This window comes from Apus apus, chromosome 5 (assembly GCF_020740795.1).
Source record: "Apus apus isolate bApuApu2 chromosome 5, bApuApu2.pri.cur, whole genome shotgun sequence".
Classification (NCBI taxonomy): domain Eukaryota; kingdom Metazoa; phylum Chordata; class Aves; order Apodiformes; family Apodidae; genus Apus; species Apus apus.
Window position 1 is genome coordinate 41,751,652 of NC_067286.1, and position 12,162 is coordinate 41,763,813.

Sequence of the window (12,162 nt, forward strand, 5' to 3'; positions counted from 1 at the left end):
CAGCTAGTGTGTAATGGTCTCTTCTCCACCAAACCCAGGACAGAAAGCCCTGTGTCTCACCCCAGGATGAAGTTAAACAGGCAGAAGGTTGGATGAACTCCTCAGGTTCATGTTCAGAGGTAGCTCATTATCCCTACTGTCCTCTTCCACGGGAAGACTGCTGGAGCCCACAGGATGCCCTGTATGCAGTTCAGTGTGGTGATCTGGCAGCACATGGGTATAAACCAAGTCCATTACAAATGAGTGAGATCTTCCTCCTAAACTCCCTTAGCTCAATTCCACATACCCTGGAAACATGTCCTGAAGACAGATGCTTCTCTTTTTTATCTTCCTAGTCACTGACTCTCTGAAAACTCCCTGAATCCTCACTGCATCTTGGTCCTTGAAGCTGGAACAAACTGAAAAGCTAGAGAAATCTGCCCATGGCTTGAGTTCAGTCGTATGAAGAGATGTTGCAAAAAGAAAAGTCCCTGGAAAAGCATGAGTGGAGAAGGAAGAAATCACCATTCTCAGTAGGTGATGAGGAGCAGAAGGCAGTAATTTGGCCTATCCTGTCTTCTGCACCCAGGCTCAGACCCATCAAAACCAAGGGCTCGCCCAAGACCTGAATGCCAACTTCTTCCCTGCTTCATAGCACTAAGAAGTTCCCTCTGGCTGCATCTCTACCCTGCTAACTTCCCTGATACGCCCCGAAACAAAGACCATGGGAACAGACATTAAACAGTATTACAGTGCAGAAACTAACTAGGACAGACTGTCCAGCTTGCCTTGGCAGCCTTAAAAACAGCCAAATGTCCCCAGCAGCTTGAACTCCACCAGAAAAGTCCGTCGAGGGAGGTAGCTGGGAACAGAATGATGTTTACACATCACTGACCTCCACCTAAGACCTGCCTGAGATTTACCACCCCTGGTCGGGGGTACACTGTCAGGCCCCATCATATTGACAGTGTCCTTTTAATGAATCCCTGGGAAGAAGGGCCCAGCACCTGAGCAACTGCTAGACAGCCTGCATGGCTGCAAGCCCAGATCTACTGCTCCTACAAAAATCCCTAATGAGAGAAAGATGCTGCCATCGCTGGCCCCGCGCTGTGTTTACAGACGCTGTCTGGCAGCACAGCAAGCTCTCTACCGTTTGGCTTCTGTCGGCAGGGGGGAGAAGGAGAAGGGAGGTGAGTCAGCCCTTGGCCCCTTGCTCTCGAACAGCGATCACTAACGCAATTATCCCAGCACGGCCGAAGCACCATGAGATCCCACGGCAAACAAAGCTGAGCCTCTTTCCCCGCTTAACATCTGGGCAGCTGCTGCCACTCGAGTGCAGGCAGATGCTCTCGGCTACTCTGGGCAGGGCGTGCCCATGCAGAAAGGTTTCCCGGTGCCTGTGGGCTCCCTGTCCTCCGAGCTGCCCAGCACTGTGGGCAGCTCCTCCCCTCCCTGGCAGCAGGCAGGTGCAGGGAGCAGGCAGTCCCTTGGGAAGGCCCATGGGTGGACTGGGTGCTGTAACCCCGTGGTTTAGGGACAGGGATCACAGCAGGAGCTGGGCTGTGGTTTCAGAGCTATCTGGGATGGAGATGACAGCGCAGCTGCCTCTGACATGCCTCGCACTGGTGCCTGACCAAACTCCTTCCCTTCAGTTCTGTGTCAGGAGCTGAAAATTATCTCAGCCCCTAGAGCTGTGGCAGAGCCATACAGAGGAGCAGAGCAGGAAGGAAGGCCTGGAGCACCCTGCAGCCCCCTACCACTTCACGTATCTCCCGTGCTGCACCACACCCCAGTCCCAGCCGTTGTGCTAATTCCATTAATTGCTTTCCTTAATGGGACTCAGATAATTTGCAGCCCTGATTTCCCCCTCCACATCAGCAACACTGACCTATGTGAGCACAGCCCCACTTGGCTGGTTGCCACTTGCTGGGACTTTCACAGGTCTGCCTTTTGCTCCAAGCAGGATTATGAGAGCCCAGGGGTTGAAACTTGCACATAAATGTGCCAGTGCAATGCCTGCCCCAACAAGACCCCGCTCAGGGTGGACACCAACAGTGATAATAAAGTAAAGCAGTAATTATTCAGCATGCTTAGACTTAGCCAGCAGGCAGGGAGAGCTGACCCACAGCCCAACGCTGCTGTGTCCCTCCAGGGACCCCACGGTCCATCCATCTCTTGCCCTGGCATAGCACAAGGGATGTGTGGGGGCTCAGAGCAGTACTCATGCACTTTTTAGGGGTGCATCACGAGACCCATGCCAGCAGAGACTGTCATACTCACGTTTGATGCAGCGGTTTGTGCCAGGAGCCGTGGTCCATCCTGGGCAACATTGTCTGCTGCAGACATTTGGCCTAGGCAGAGAGACAAAGGAGCATGGTTAGGGGAAGGGAAGCTGAGGTCTCTCTGAGGTCTCTCTGCAGCCAGCACCTCTGAGTCACCCGTAAAATTATTTCCTGCAGCATCTGATATTTCCTTCCACATGGACCAGCAGCTGAGATCAAAACCAATGGGACAAGGGCTGAGTTGTTTAAATGCTTGGAAAAGAAACCCCCAAGGAATATGCGAATGCTGCAGTGTGAGTGTTCCCTCAGGGAGTATTTCTCTCTTGAACTGATGTTGTGGGTTCCTGCCATAGCACTCAGAGGAACCATTTTCCTCCTGAGAGCAACTGGAGGCCAGTGGCCTGCGACCGTTAAAGATCTCATGGCACTTCATGGTATTGAGGTGTAAATTTGGCCTGATTCCAGCTTTGGTCATAGTGTCTCGCCTCCGCAAGTGTCCCAAGCTGCTTCGGCCAAAAACAGTGCTTCATTTTCCGCCTAACTGCTGCCGCCTCTTGCTTTGCACTGCTCAGCTGCAGTCCGGGAGGGACGGCACAGCATGGCACGGCATGGCACGGCATGGCACGGCACAGCATGGCACGGCATGGCATGGCACGGCACAGCATGGCACGGCACAGTATGGCACAGCATGGCATGGCACGGCACGGCACCAGCACAGCACAGCACGGCATGGCACCAGCACTGGCATGGCACGGCACAGCATGGCATGGCGCAGCATGGCACGGCACGGCATGGCACAGCACCAGCATGGCACGGCACGGCATAGCATGGCACCAGCATGGCACGGCACGCCAGCTGCGGCTGCTCCACAAATTGCTCTCCCTTTGCAAGCACCCTAGTCCTGCATTTGTCACCTGCCTCTGGCACAGCAACACTGGGGCTGGGGACTCTTAGGCCTGCTTGATATGCACGGTGCTAGACTAACTCCAGGATCCTCACAGCATTCCCATGGTGGTGAATTCCAGCACTTCGTTGTAACATCTTTTTTACTGCCTTTGCATAAACAACGTCCCCCTCCCCCTCGTAATGTGTTTTCAGGTAGTGATCGCTGCCAGCGTACAGTGATCAGAGACAGCGCTGTGCCTCCAAGAGGTGTCTGCAGTGCCCAAGCAGGCAGCTAATCCTGCTTCCTCTGGTCACATATTTACACATCTATCATGAGAGGGAATAACAAGTTGCAGGTTGCTCTCCAAGCATCTTTACTCATCATGGAGGGAAGGTTCTGGGAATATGTAACTTTTGCATGTCTAGGTAGGTGGGAGGGTGCAGTAATCAAAAGATAAAATTTTAGAAAGCTCTGGAAAGCCTCTGGAAATGAAGTAGGGTGCATGGTTTATTTCTAATGCTGGACAAGGCAGTCAGAGCTGCTGACAGAATTTACAGGAACCACGGAAACATGCACATTTGTCTCCTGGATTGACTTTCACATCGACACAGTAGGGTCAAAAGATGATCCTGCTCTGAACCAGCATCCTCATGACTCCTGCATCCACATGGCATAAGATGAGACTCCAGAAGTGCCAGAGCTCAAGCTGTGGGGCTCACGTTTTAGGAGAGCCAAAGATGGTGGGTAGCAGGCATGCCAAGGATTGTTCTGGTGTTTGTGAATGAAGCTGCCTGTAGAGATATAATCACTCCACATGGGAAGGGGAAGTGGTCTGCAAAGCCACATAATTTGTAAAGCATTATCCAGCCTTTCAGGATCAACATTTTATTAACCTGGGTACATTTTTACAGGGAGAAAGCACTTAAATTCCCTTGGTGTGACTTCCTGCAAAGAGAACAAGCCAAAATATTTCTTGCAGGAAGTCACATCTGCTCTGGCTGGGTCAGAGCACTGATTTCCAGCTTTTTGTCTGTCAACCCCAAAAGATCTATGGGTCTCTTCTTTAAGACACCCCCAGGAAGTATCCAAGGAAACTATAATTTCCTTTACTTACAGCATAAGAGCCCATGAAAGGCCTTAAATTTTTTAAAGATGTTCAGATCGGTAAACAGAGAAAACCATTGAGCTGGAGCAGGTCTTCAGGTAATTAAGGTCTGCTGAGGGACATCACTCCAAGCAGCAGTATAAGCATCTTTGCTTAGACTATCACAGCTCCTGTTCCTCCCTAGGCATGGCTGAAACACACTTTGCAAGTAACCTGGCAGGGATGCCCTCAGAGGTAGAGGCAGAGGGAGTGCCTGGAAGGGCCACAGCTATTTCCTGATGAAAGCCCAGTGAGCAGGACCTCACACAGCACAAGGTATCAGGTGAGCAGGGTCATCAGCAGTGGCAAAATAGCTGTGGGGGCTTTGCTGTGTGGGACCCAGTCCTGAGCACGTCTGGTTCTACTTAAAGCCTTCAGTTGACGTTTGCATGGCTTGAACGCCATGTGGTTTTCACTGCTTTACAAAGAATTCAGAATGATTCCGGGAGGTTTAAGGAGCACGGCATGTTTACAGCCTCAAGGGATAGTGCTCGGGAGAGTGGCAGCCCCCAGCTGCATTTCTTCTGCTGCACGTGCCATTGCCAACACTTATGGCAAAGACACAACTCAGGCATCAGCCACATGCTGGGCATGTCCAGTCATGGGCCTCACCATTCAGCTCTGCTTCTGGAGAACAAAACAAGTGGCAGGGTCCCTCTAGCTCTGGTGTCATCGTGCTTGGGCTGGCTGCTGGGGAGCTACCTGTACACACTGAGCAGCCCCGGACCACCTCCCATTGCAAAGAGGACAGGGACTTCCAAGGCAGCAGGCAAAGCTGCCTGGCAAGGGGGTCTGCTAGGTGCCATGATGCACTAAGCCCCTAACAACTATATGAGACAAAGCCATGTTCATAACTTCAAAGCTCTTAGCTACCACACAAGGCTGAGCACCCAGGCTGCCTCCTCCTTACCTACCCCTTGAAACTGGAAGCATGGCAGCAGGGAGGGAGGTGCAGGTTTCTCAGCCTGGGGTGCAGAGGGACCAGAGGATGGGTGGGCACATGGAGGGGCCAGCAGTACTCTCAGGTGAAAAGAAGCTCAACACAGCCCAAGATGAGAGCAGAACAGAAGACATGTCTTCACACAGGTCTCCCAACCTGAAGTCCCACTGAACACTCACACTAGGTCACTCTGCACAGGGTTGCCCTATTGCCAGCCCTGCTGCTGAAGCCAAAACAAGCTGTAGGCAAACCAGCTATCTTCCCTATCTCTATCTCCTTACCAGTGGAATAGGTCAACTAATGTATTTACCTTTCCAAGGGCCAGGTCAGCTAGCACATGTCTCTCCTAGGAACTGAAGCTTTGCTGGGGACATTCCCAGGCACTGGGACTTGATTGCCTGTAACACTGGACTGCTACAGGGCTCATCAGCCACTTAGCACCTTCCAAAATAGTTCCCAGCCCAGTTGAGATGGGAATAGATAGAGACCACTTCCAATACCCAGTTTCCTGTTTTTGGAGGGAAAGAGATGTGAATAGCTCAGACAGCTGAATAGTCACAGTGGCAGAAACAGAGAAAACCCTAAGGTATATATCACTCATGCAGGCATGGCCCTGAAGGTTTGCCTTTCTGGCAAAATGCAGGGTGACGCACTGGATCCACATCTCAGCCCCTGCCTCAAGTGCCAGTTACACCCTGAAATCTCCAAACAGCACAGACAGCAGTAAGCAACTGCAAACCAAGCTTGCTCCTCATGCTGCAGCTAGCATGCACCATCCAGGCCTAGGCATAGTTCCCAGCATACTGTAAGAGCTTGGTGCACAGAGATGACAGGTAGCACTCATTGGCCTGCTCTTGTTCTGGGACAGGCATCTCCTTCACACCCCTCACACAGCTAAAGCCAGTGCCATGAAGCCTCCCTACATCCAGAAGTACTGGTAGATGAACCAGCACAAAATGCAACTTGGGCAAAGGAGCTGCCACAAGACAGTCCTTCATCCCCTACCTTGCTGCAGCAGCCAGAGGCCACCATCAGGATCAGGCCCCCACTGTGCAAAATAGTACCCAGGATGATACACGCCTGTAAAATCTTGCAGTGTTACCTAAAACCAGAGCCAAGCAACTCTAACAAGCACCAAGGGAAGGAAAACAAGAAAACAGTAGTAAGATCATGGCTTCACATGGTTTCAGCATGTTCATGGCCTCAGTGGTGACCACATACTGTTTCTGAAGCATTCAGTAGAACCCTTTTTTTCATCATTTATGTTAATAGCAATCTATGCATCATCTTTCAACTTCAGGCAACACTCTGTGTTGCCAGATATGCTGACTCCATTCAACTCATTTACAGCATCCTCGCAGAAGGCCAGAGGGACCATTAGATCATCAGGTCTGCCTTTCTGTTGCAGGACAGTGAACTTCATCCAATTGCATATGAAATATTTGCAGTCAAACCCAATGAAGAACATTAGCAAAAGTCTGCTGGCATTGCTGAGCAGCTAAAAATCCTCTGCCAAATCCACATCAGCATTAACTGCCTCTGCTCCTGAGCAATCCTATACAAACACTGCAGCGAGCACCTATATTCCATAAAGCCTGGGTAAAGCAGGACTATACAGCCACAGAGTGTCTACAGTAGCAATTAAACAAGAACTGGAGTGCAGAATGCACAAAAAGAAAGTCGGTGGGAGGAGGAGAGAGTGTGGGACTTCCCAGCTGTTACCTGGGGAGCCTCACATGCTCCTGAAAATTGTCCAAGCTGGTACCACAAGTGGAGGCTTCCCCAGACTACTCCCCCGTTACCCAGCTTCCTCTGATTTTGTGTACATCACCTGATGATCATTATTTGGACTCATCCCCTGTGCCTCCAGGCACGAGGCAGAGGAATGTGGGGGGTCACAACACAGAGGACACAAATTTGGGATGCATCCAGCACATGAGTTCAACCATAGCTGGCATGTATCAGGGCTTGGGAGCTCCCTACCCCACGACACTCAGGAGGAAAATCCATGAACTAGAAGCTCCATCAATGAACCTATTAACTGTCTAAACATCAGGCTGAACACTATGGACTGGGAAGTCACCTGCTCCATGGCACTGGGTAGAAATAACTCATCTGCAGCTGCAAGGACCAGTATGTGTCTGCAAACCAGTCAAGGAAGCTGGAAACAGGCAGACTAAGCAGAGCACAGCAAAGCAGACAGGCTTTGGGGGCTGGGATTGTTTTCTTCGCTCAGTGTTAGGAGGCAATGATTTTCTGTGGTATTTGCTGTGGCGCCAAAAGTCACCTCAAAATGAGCCACCAGGAGAAAATACTAAAACCCAGCTCTTGCAAGACTGACAGTTGGACACACTCATGGAAGGGTGTGAGCAGGTCCCATCTACAAGAAGGTCAAATGTAAGCAGGGTGACAAACACATCTAAATGGTTCCCCAGAAAAGATCTCAAATTTAGCTATGCTGCTACCAAACAAAGTGAGAAAATAATTACCCAGAAAAGGACACAATGCTAATACATTGTGTAATGTATTGTGTAATGTGTGTATGTAGCACATACTCTGTGCTAATACAGAGGCTTTTCAATGACAGGACAGTGCAAGGCCTCTGGAGGTACTAGCAGAGAACTGTGGAGAATCAGGAAAGGCAACCCATGCAGGAGTTGAGATTTGAAGCCAAAGTAACTGCATAAAAAAAAAAAACCGCAGAGGTTTAACACAGCCTGCAAAGCTACCTGAGTAAGGGAAAATGAAGGTGGCCATACCAGAGAGTAGCAGGAGTTCAGTGCACATAGAAGAACAGAAAATATCCTACCTGGCAAAAAAACGAAATATCATGAAGTTTTTTAGGGGCCCTGAGTTTCCTGGATGGAAACGTGCACAGTGCAGCAAGGGAACGTGAGAAGATGGATGAGGTGGAAGGATGGAGTCTCACCGAATGGCTGGAGGCAGCAGCAGCTAGCTTTCCATAAGGAGTAACGCCATGTGGTTACTCACGGACTAGGCTTTTTCATAAGCTCCAAAGAGGGTAGGTCATGAAGAAGTTTAAAAAGTGCCGATCTGGGCTCCAGAAGAGATGGAAAGCTACTGACAACAAGCCATTATGTGCACGTTCCAAAGTTCCAGGTTCTTAGGGATCAGAGCAAGCCCCATATCCCCAGCCCTCATCTTCCAGGGCAGAGCAGAGGCAGAGCTTGCACAGGGAGCACAGCACCAAGGCACAGCTCTTCCTTCCTCTAAGGTTGGAGGCAACTGCACTCTCTGATACCCCAGAAAGATAATTCTAGCTGACAAGAGGTCAACTAAACCTAAATGCTGGACCAAACATCCCCATTTACATCCTTGATTAAGGGATGAAAGAAAGCTACTTGCAAAGAGGTTCAACACTCTTCTGAACATAGCATGAATCTTGGGGCTGCCCACCTGTTCCTGACAGTGGTGCGGCCCAGCTGTTGCCACTGGGGGCAGCTGCCATCTGAAAACCTGGTGGACACTATTCGGGGTAGTCATTGAACTAGAATGGGCTACACCTCAGATTGTTCATCTCAGTTGTTCAAATCCAACTAAACTGCTACATCATCCCAAAGCAATGCTGACAGCACTCCAACTCCAGAAAGGGTGAAATCCTCCTGAGCCCAAAACAACCCAAACTTGACTGAGCAAGACTGGATCTTCCCAAGCCTCTCCCTCTGGGCAGCTGACAAACCAAGGCTTGGACTGGGTAAGCCAAAATCTGCTTAAGACCCACCTGCCATCGACTAGCCACTAGTGTTAATACTTTGCGTATCCAACATAATGGGAAAAAGAACAAGTTTGGGTGTACTGCTTCTGCAGATTTGTTGTAGGAAACTACAGAGGGGATCTTCCCATCTTTAGATTTTGTAAGGAGGCAAGTATGAGAGAAACCTCAGGGATTAAGCTGCCTTTTGTATTCCAGTGAAGCTACCCACCTGATGACAACAGAAAAAGTTTCTGCCTATGTCAGAGGGCAGTAGACCCCAGAGCCTGTCCTCTATGTCCCTCAGGCATGGAGATCAGGCACTCACTGCCACATGGGTCAGTCATATTGCCTGCACAACAGCTTCTGTAGCCCTTTCCACCTAGCTCATCACAGGGGGCATCAGTCACAGGGCAGCAGAGGGAGAAGTGCAGAGGAGGGGGCCCAGGGCCAAAGGGTACATCAGTGTTGTGCCAGACGTCCTGCTTGCAGGCTCCCCTCGCAGCAGAGCAGCTGGCCTTGCCATATGATCTCCCCTCCAGCTCCACAGGGCTGCAGCCAGAGACTGGAGCTAGAAGTAGTCCTGCCAGGCAAGTCATAGGAAGCCTCCCCCAGCTGAGCCAGCTGAAGCCATGGGAAGCTGCGGCGCAGAGTGCTTACAAGGGGCCCATTATGGGAGGAAGGAGCCAGGAGGCCAGGTACCTGCAGCAAGAGCAGCAGCAGCCAGATTCCGTCCTGTAGAGCCAAGTGCGCTCCTCCAGCCTCACCCACCACCCACGCACCATGGCCACACTGCCTTTCCCCCTCTAGCAGCCCCCAACGCCTTCCTGGACGACGGCAAACAGCCCCGGATACCCGCATACTAACACCCTCCCCGAACGCAGCTGTCTGACCTGCCGGAGCCCTAAAGTGTCAGCAGGAGGGCATCACACCCAGCACGCTCGTCACTCATGCATCCCCATGGGACAGGCAGCTGGCAACGCAGCGTCCAACCCACCTCACGCTCACTGACACACGCCCAGGGATGGCGAGGGGAAAAGCAGCTGGTGCGAGCGAGCATGGTGCGAGCGAGCATGGAGCGGGCTCCCGGTGCCAGAGCCACCCGAGGGGCAGCACGGCCCCGGGCCCCACACATCACCCCCGTCACTGCCCTGGGCACAGTCAGAGAGGGGCGTCAGGGCAGCACCCGCGGGGATGGAAAGGGGAATGCGCCGGGATGCAGCGTGGGGCTCAGGACAGGACCCGACCCCTCCGCCTAGGGCTCCCCGACGCCGGGGCCACCGGGGCTCACGCTATGCACCCCCCAACAAGCCTCTCCCGCCCGGCCGCAGCACTTACCCCACCATCCTCCCTCTGCCGCTTGGCTCCTTCGCCCGGGGCACCACCCGGGCTTTCGGCCTGCTGCCCTGTCGCTGGCCGGAGGGGTCCAGCCTGTTCCCCTGCCCCGGGCCGGGACCAAGCCCGGCATCGCCCGCCTGGCTCCGGGGCGCGGGCAGCCCGCCGTGGGGACGCTGCCTCCGGCCGTCGCCGCCGCTCGGGCCCCCCGCGGCAGCCACGTGAAGGGCGACGGGGAGGGGCCGCGCCGGCGGGGGGGCCCCGGGCAGCGGGGACAGACCGCGCGTCGTGCCCGTCGCCCCCAGGGCAGCCCCCTGGCTCCGCGGCCGCGCTGCCCCCGCGCTCCCCGGCTCCAGCCTGGCCGCGGAGTCCGGCCCGCAGCGGGCGAAGCCCAGGAGGACGGCAAAGGTGAGCGGGAGGAGGCTGGCGGCGGCGCCCCGCATGGTGCCGGCGGGGGTCGCGGGCGGCTCGGAGGGCTCAGCGCCCGGTGGGCATCCTGCGGTGGGCGCGGGGCAGCGGGGACCGCCGGTTCTCCGCCCTCCGCTCACCGCCCCATCCCGCCCCGGTGCTCCGCCGGGACCTGCCGCCCAGCGGGGCCGGGGGCGCAGGCAGCAGGACCGAGGCAGGGGCTTGGGCTGCCGAACGGCCCCGCAGGAGGAGGAGGAAGGCGGCTGGCCCCGCTCGCCGGACTGCCAGCGAGCTCCCGCGCTCCTCAGGCAGCTCCGAGCACCTTCGCGCCTGCCTCTGGCACTAGCAGCGCCTGGAGGGGATGCAGGGTTTTATTTTTGGAAACCTCCCCCTTTTGTGTCTTTTTGATGCTGACATCCCCCCTCTCCAGAGGACACGGCTCGGCCCCCCTCCTTAGGAGAGGAGAAATTCCAGCAACACCCACTTTGGCAAAGGGAAACAAACTACAAGAGAGAAGCCTTAACCCCTGCCTGGCCGGGGAGACCCGTCCGCTGCCTGCCCGACAGCCGGCGTGCAGCCCCCGGAGCCCTCCCGGCCGCCCGGCAGGCAGCGAGGCACCGACTCCCGCCGCGGCTGGAAGCGCTCCGGGGAGGTGGAGCAGCCCGGGTGTGGGGTCCACGGAGCAGGAGACACGGATGCCGGAGGAATACAGGGCTCCCCTCCCAGCAGCTGTGAACTTCTGGAGCTGCGTCGGCTGCACCAGCCCTCTTGCCGCTCTTGATCGTACCTCCCAGGAGAAAAGCACAGCAAGTGGAAGAGCCTTGTTTGCCATCCCACCCCAGCTACAGAGCTTTCAGATCCCCTCAAACCCGACTCAGGACTTTATACGCTTACTTGCATAGGTCCAGGCTAGAAAAGGACCTACCTAAAAGCTCCAGGTCTTTCAGCTAAGCAATCTTGCAGAAGGCGTTTCCCACCAGCTTAGAGTAGATGTCCCTCCCTCTGCCCCTCTCTCTTTGTGGGCACCTGGAAGTCGAGGGATGACTTGAAATAACTGCTTTATTCACCCTGAGAAAGACTAAGGGAAGAGTAGGAGACAGGAGGGGCAGAAATCCCCTCTCAGCCACACTCCAGCTTGGCCTTGTCCTCTGCCACATCTCTGCTGCTTTCTCCCACCCTTGGCCATCTTGGGCAGGGAGCAAATCCTCCCAGAAGAGCACAGGCTCACTCCCAGCTCAGCAACACAGTGTATTTGGGGCGGGCTTATTCTGGTGCACAGCAGCATCTGTGAACTTGGTGGGTAGCTAAAGACCTCTCACTGCATCTCTGTGCGCAAGGAGGCAGAGGAGGGCACCGTGGGTGCTCATCGGAAGATGCTCACTAGCATGTGCTCCTGCAGTGGGTCCTGTGGCCAGTAACACTTACCAACCCATTTTCATCATGCCAAGCTCAGGCGGACAAAAGGTGCACCTCACT

At 54.1% G+C, this 12,162-nt stretch overlaps 1 protein-coding gene across 3 annotated transcripts in view; it reads right to left on the minus strand.

Annotated features, from left to right (window-relative positions):
• LTBP2 (latent transforming growth factor beta binding protein 2) overlaps nt 1–11,021 on the minus strand; it is a 72,705-nt gene extending 61,684 nt beyond the window's left edge. For all 3 annotated transcript variants that reach the window (XM_051621336.1, XM_051621337.1, XM_051621335.1), the window contains exons 1-2: nt 10,282–11,021; nt 2,260–2,330 (exon numbers count right to left, since the gene is read on the minus strand). In XM_051621336.1, coding sequence (XP_051477296.1) covers nt 2,260–2,330; nt 10,282–10,721 — 511 coding nt within the window. In that variant the 5' untranslated portion in view covers nt 10,722–11,021. The remainder of the gene's footprint in view (nt 1–2,259; nt 2,331–10,281) is intronic.
• Nucleotides 11,022–12,162: the final 1,141 nt, after the last annotated feature.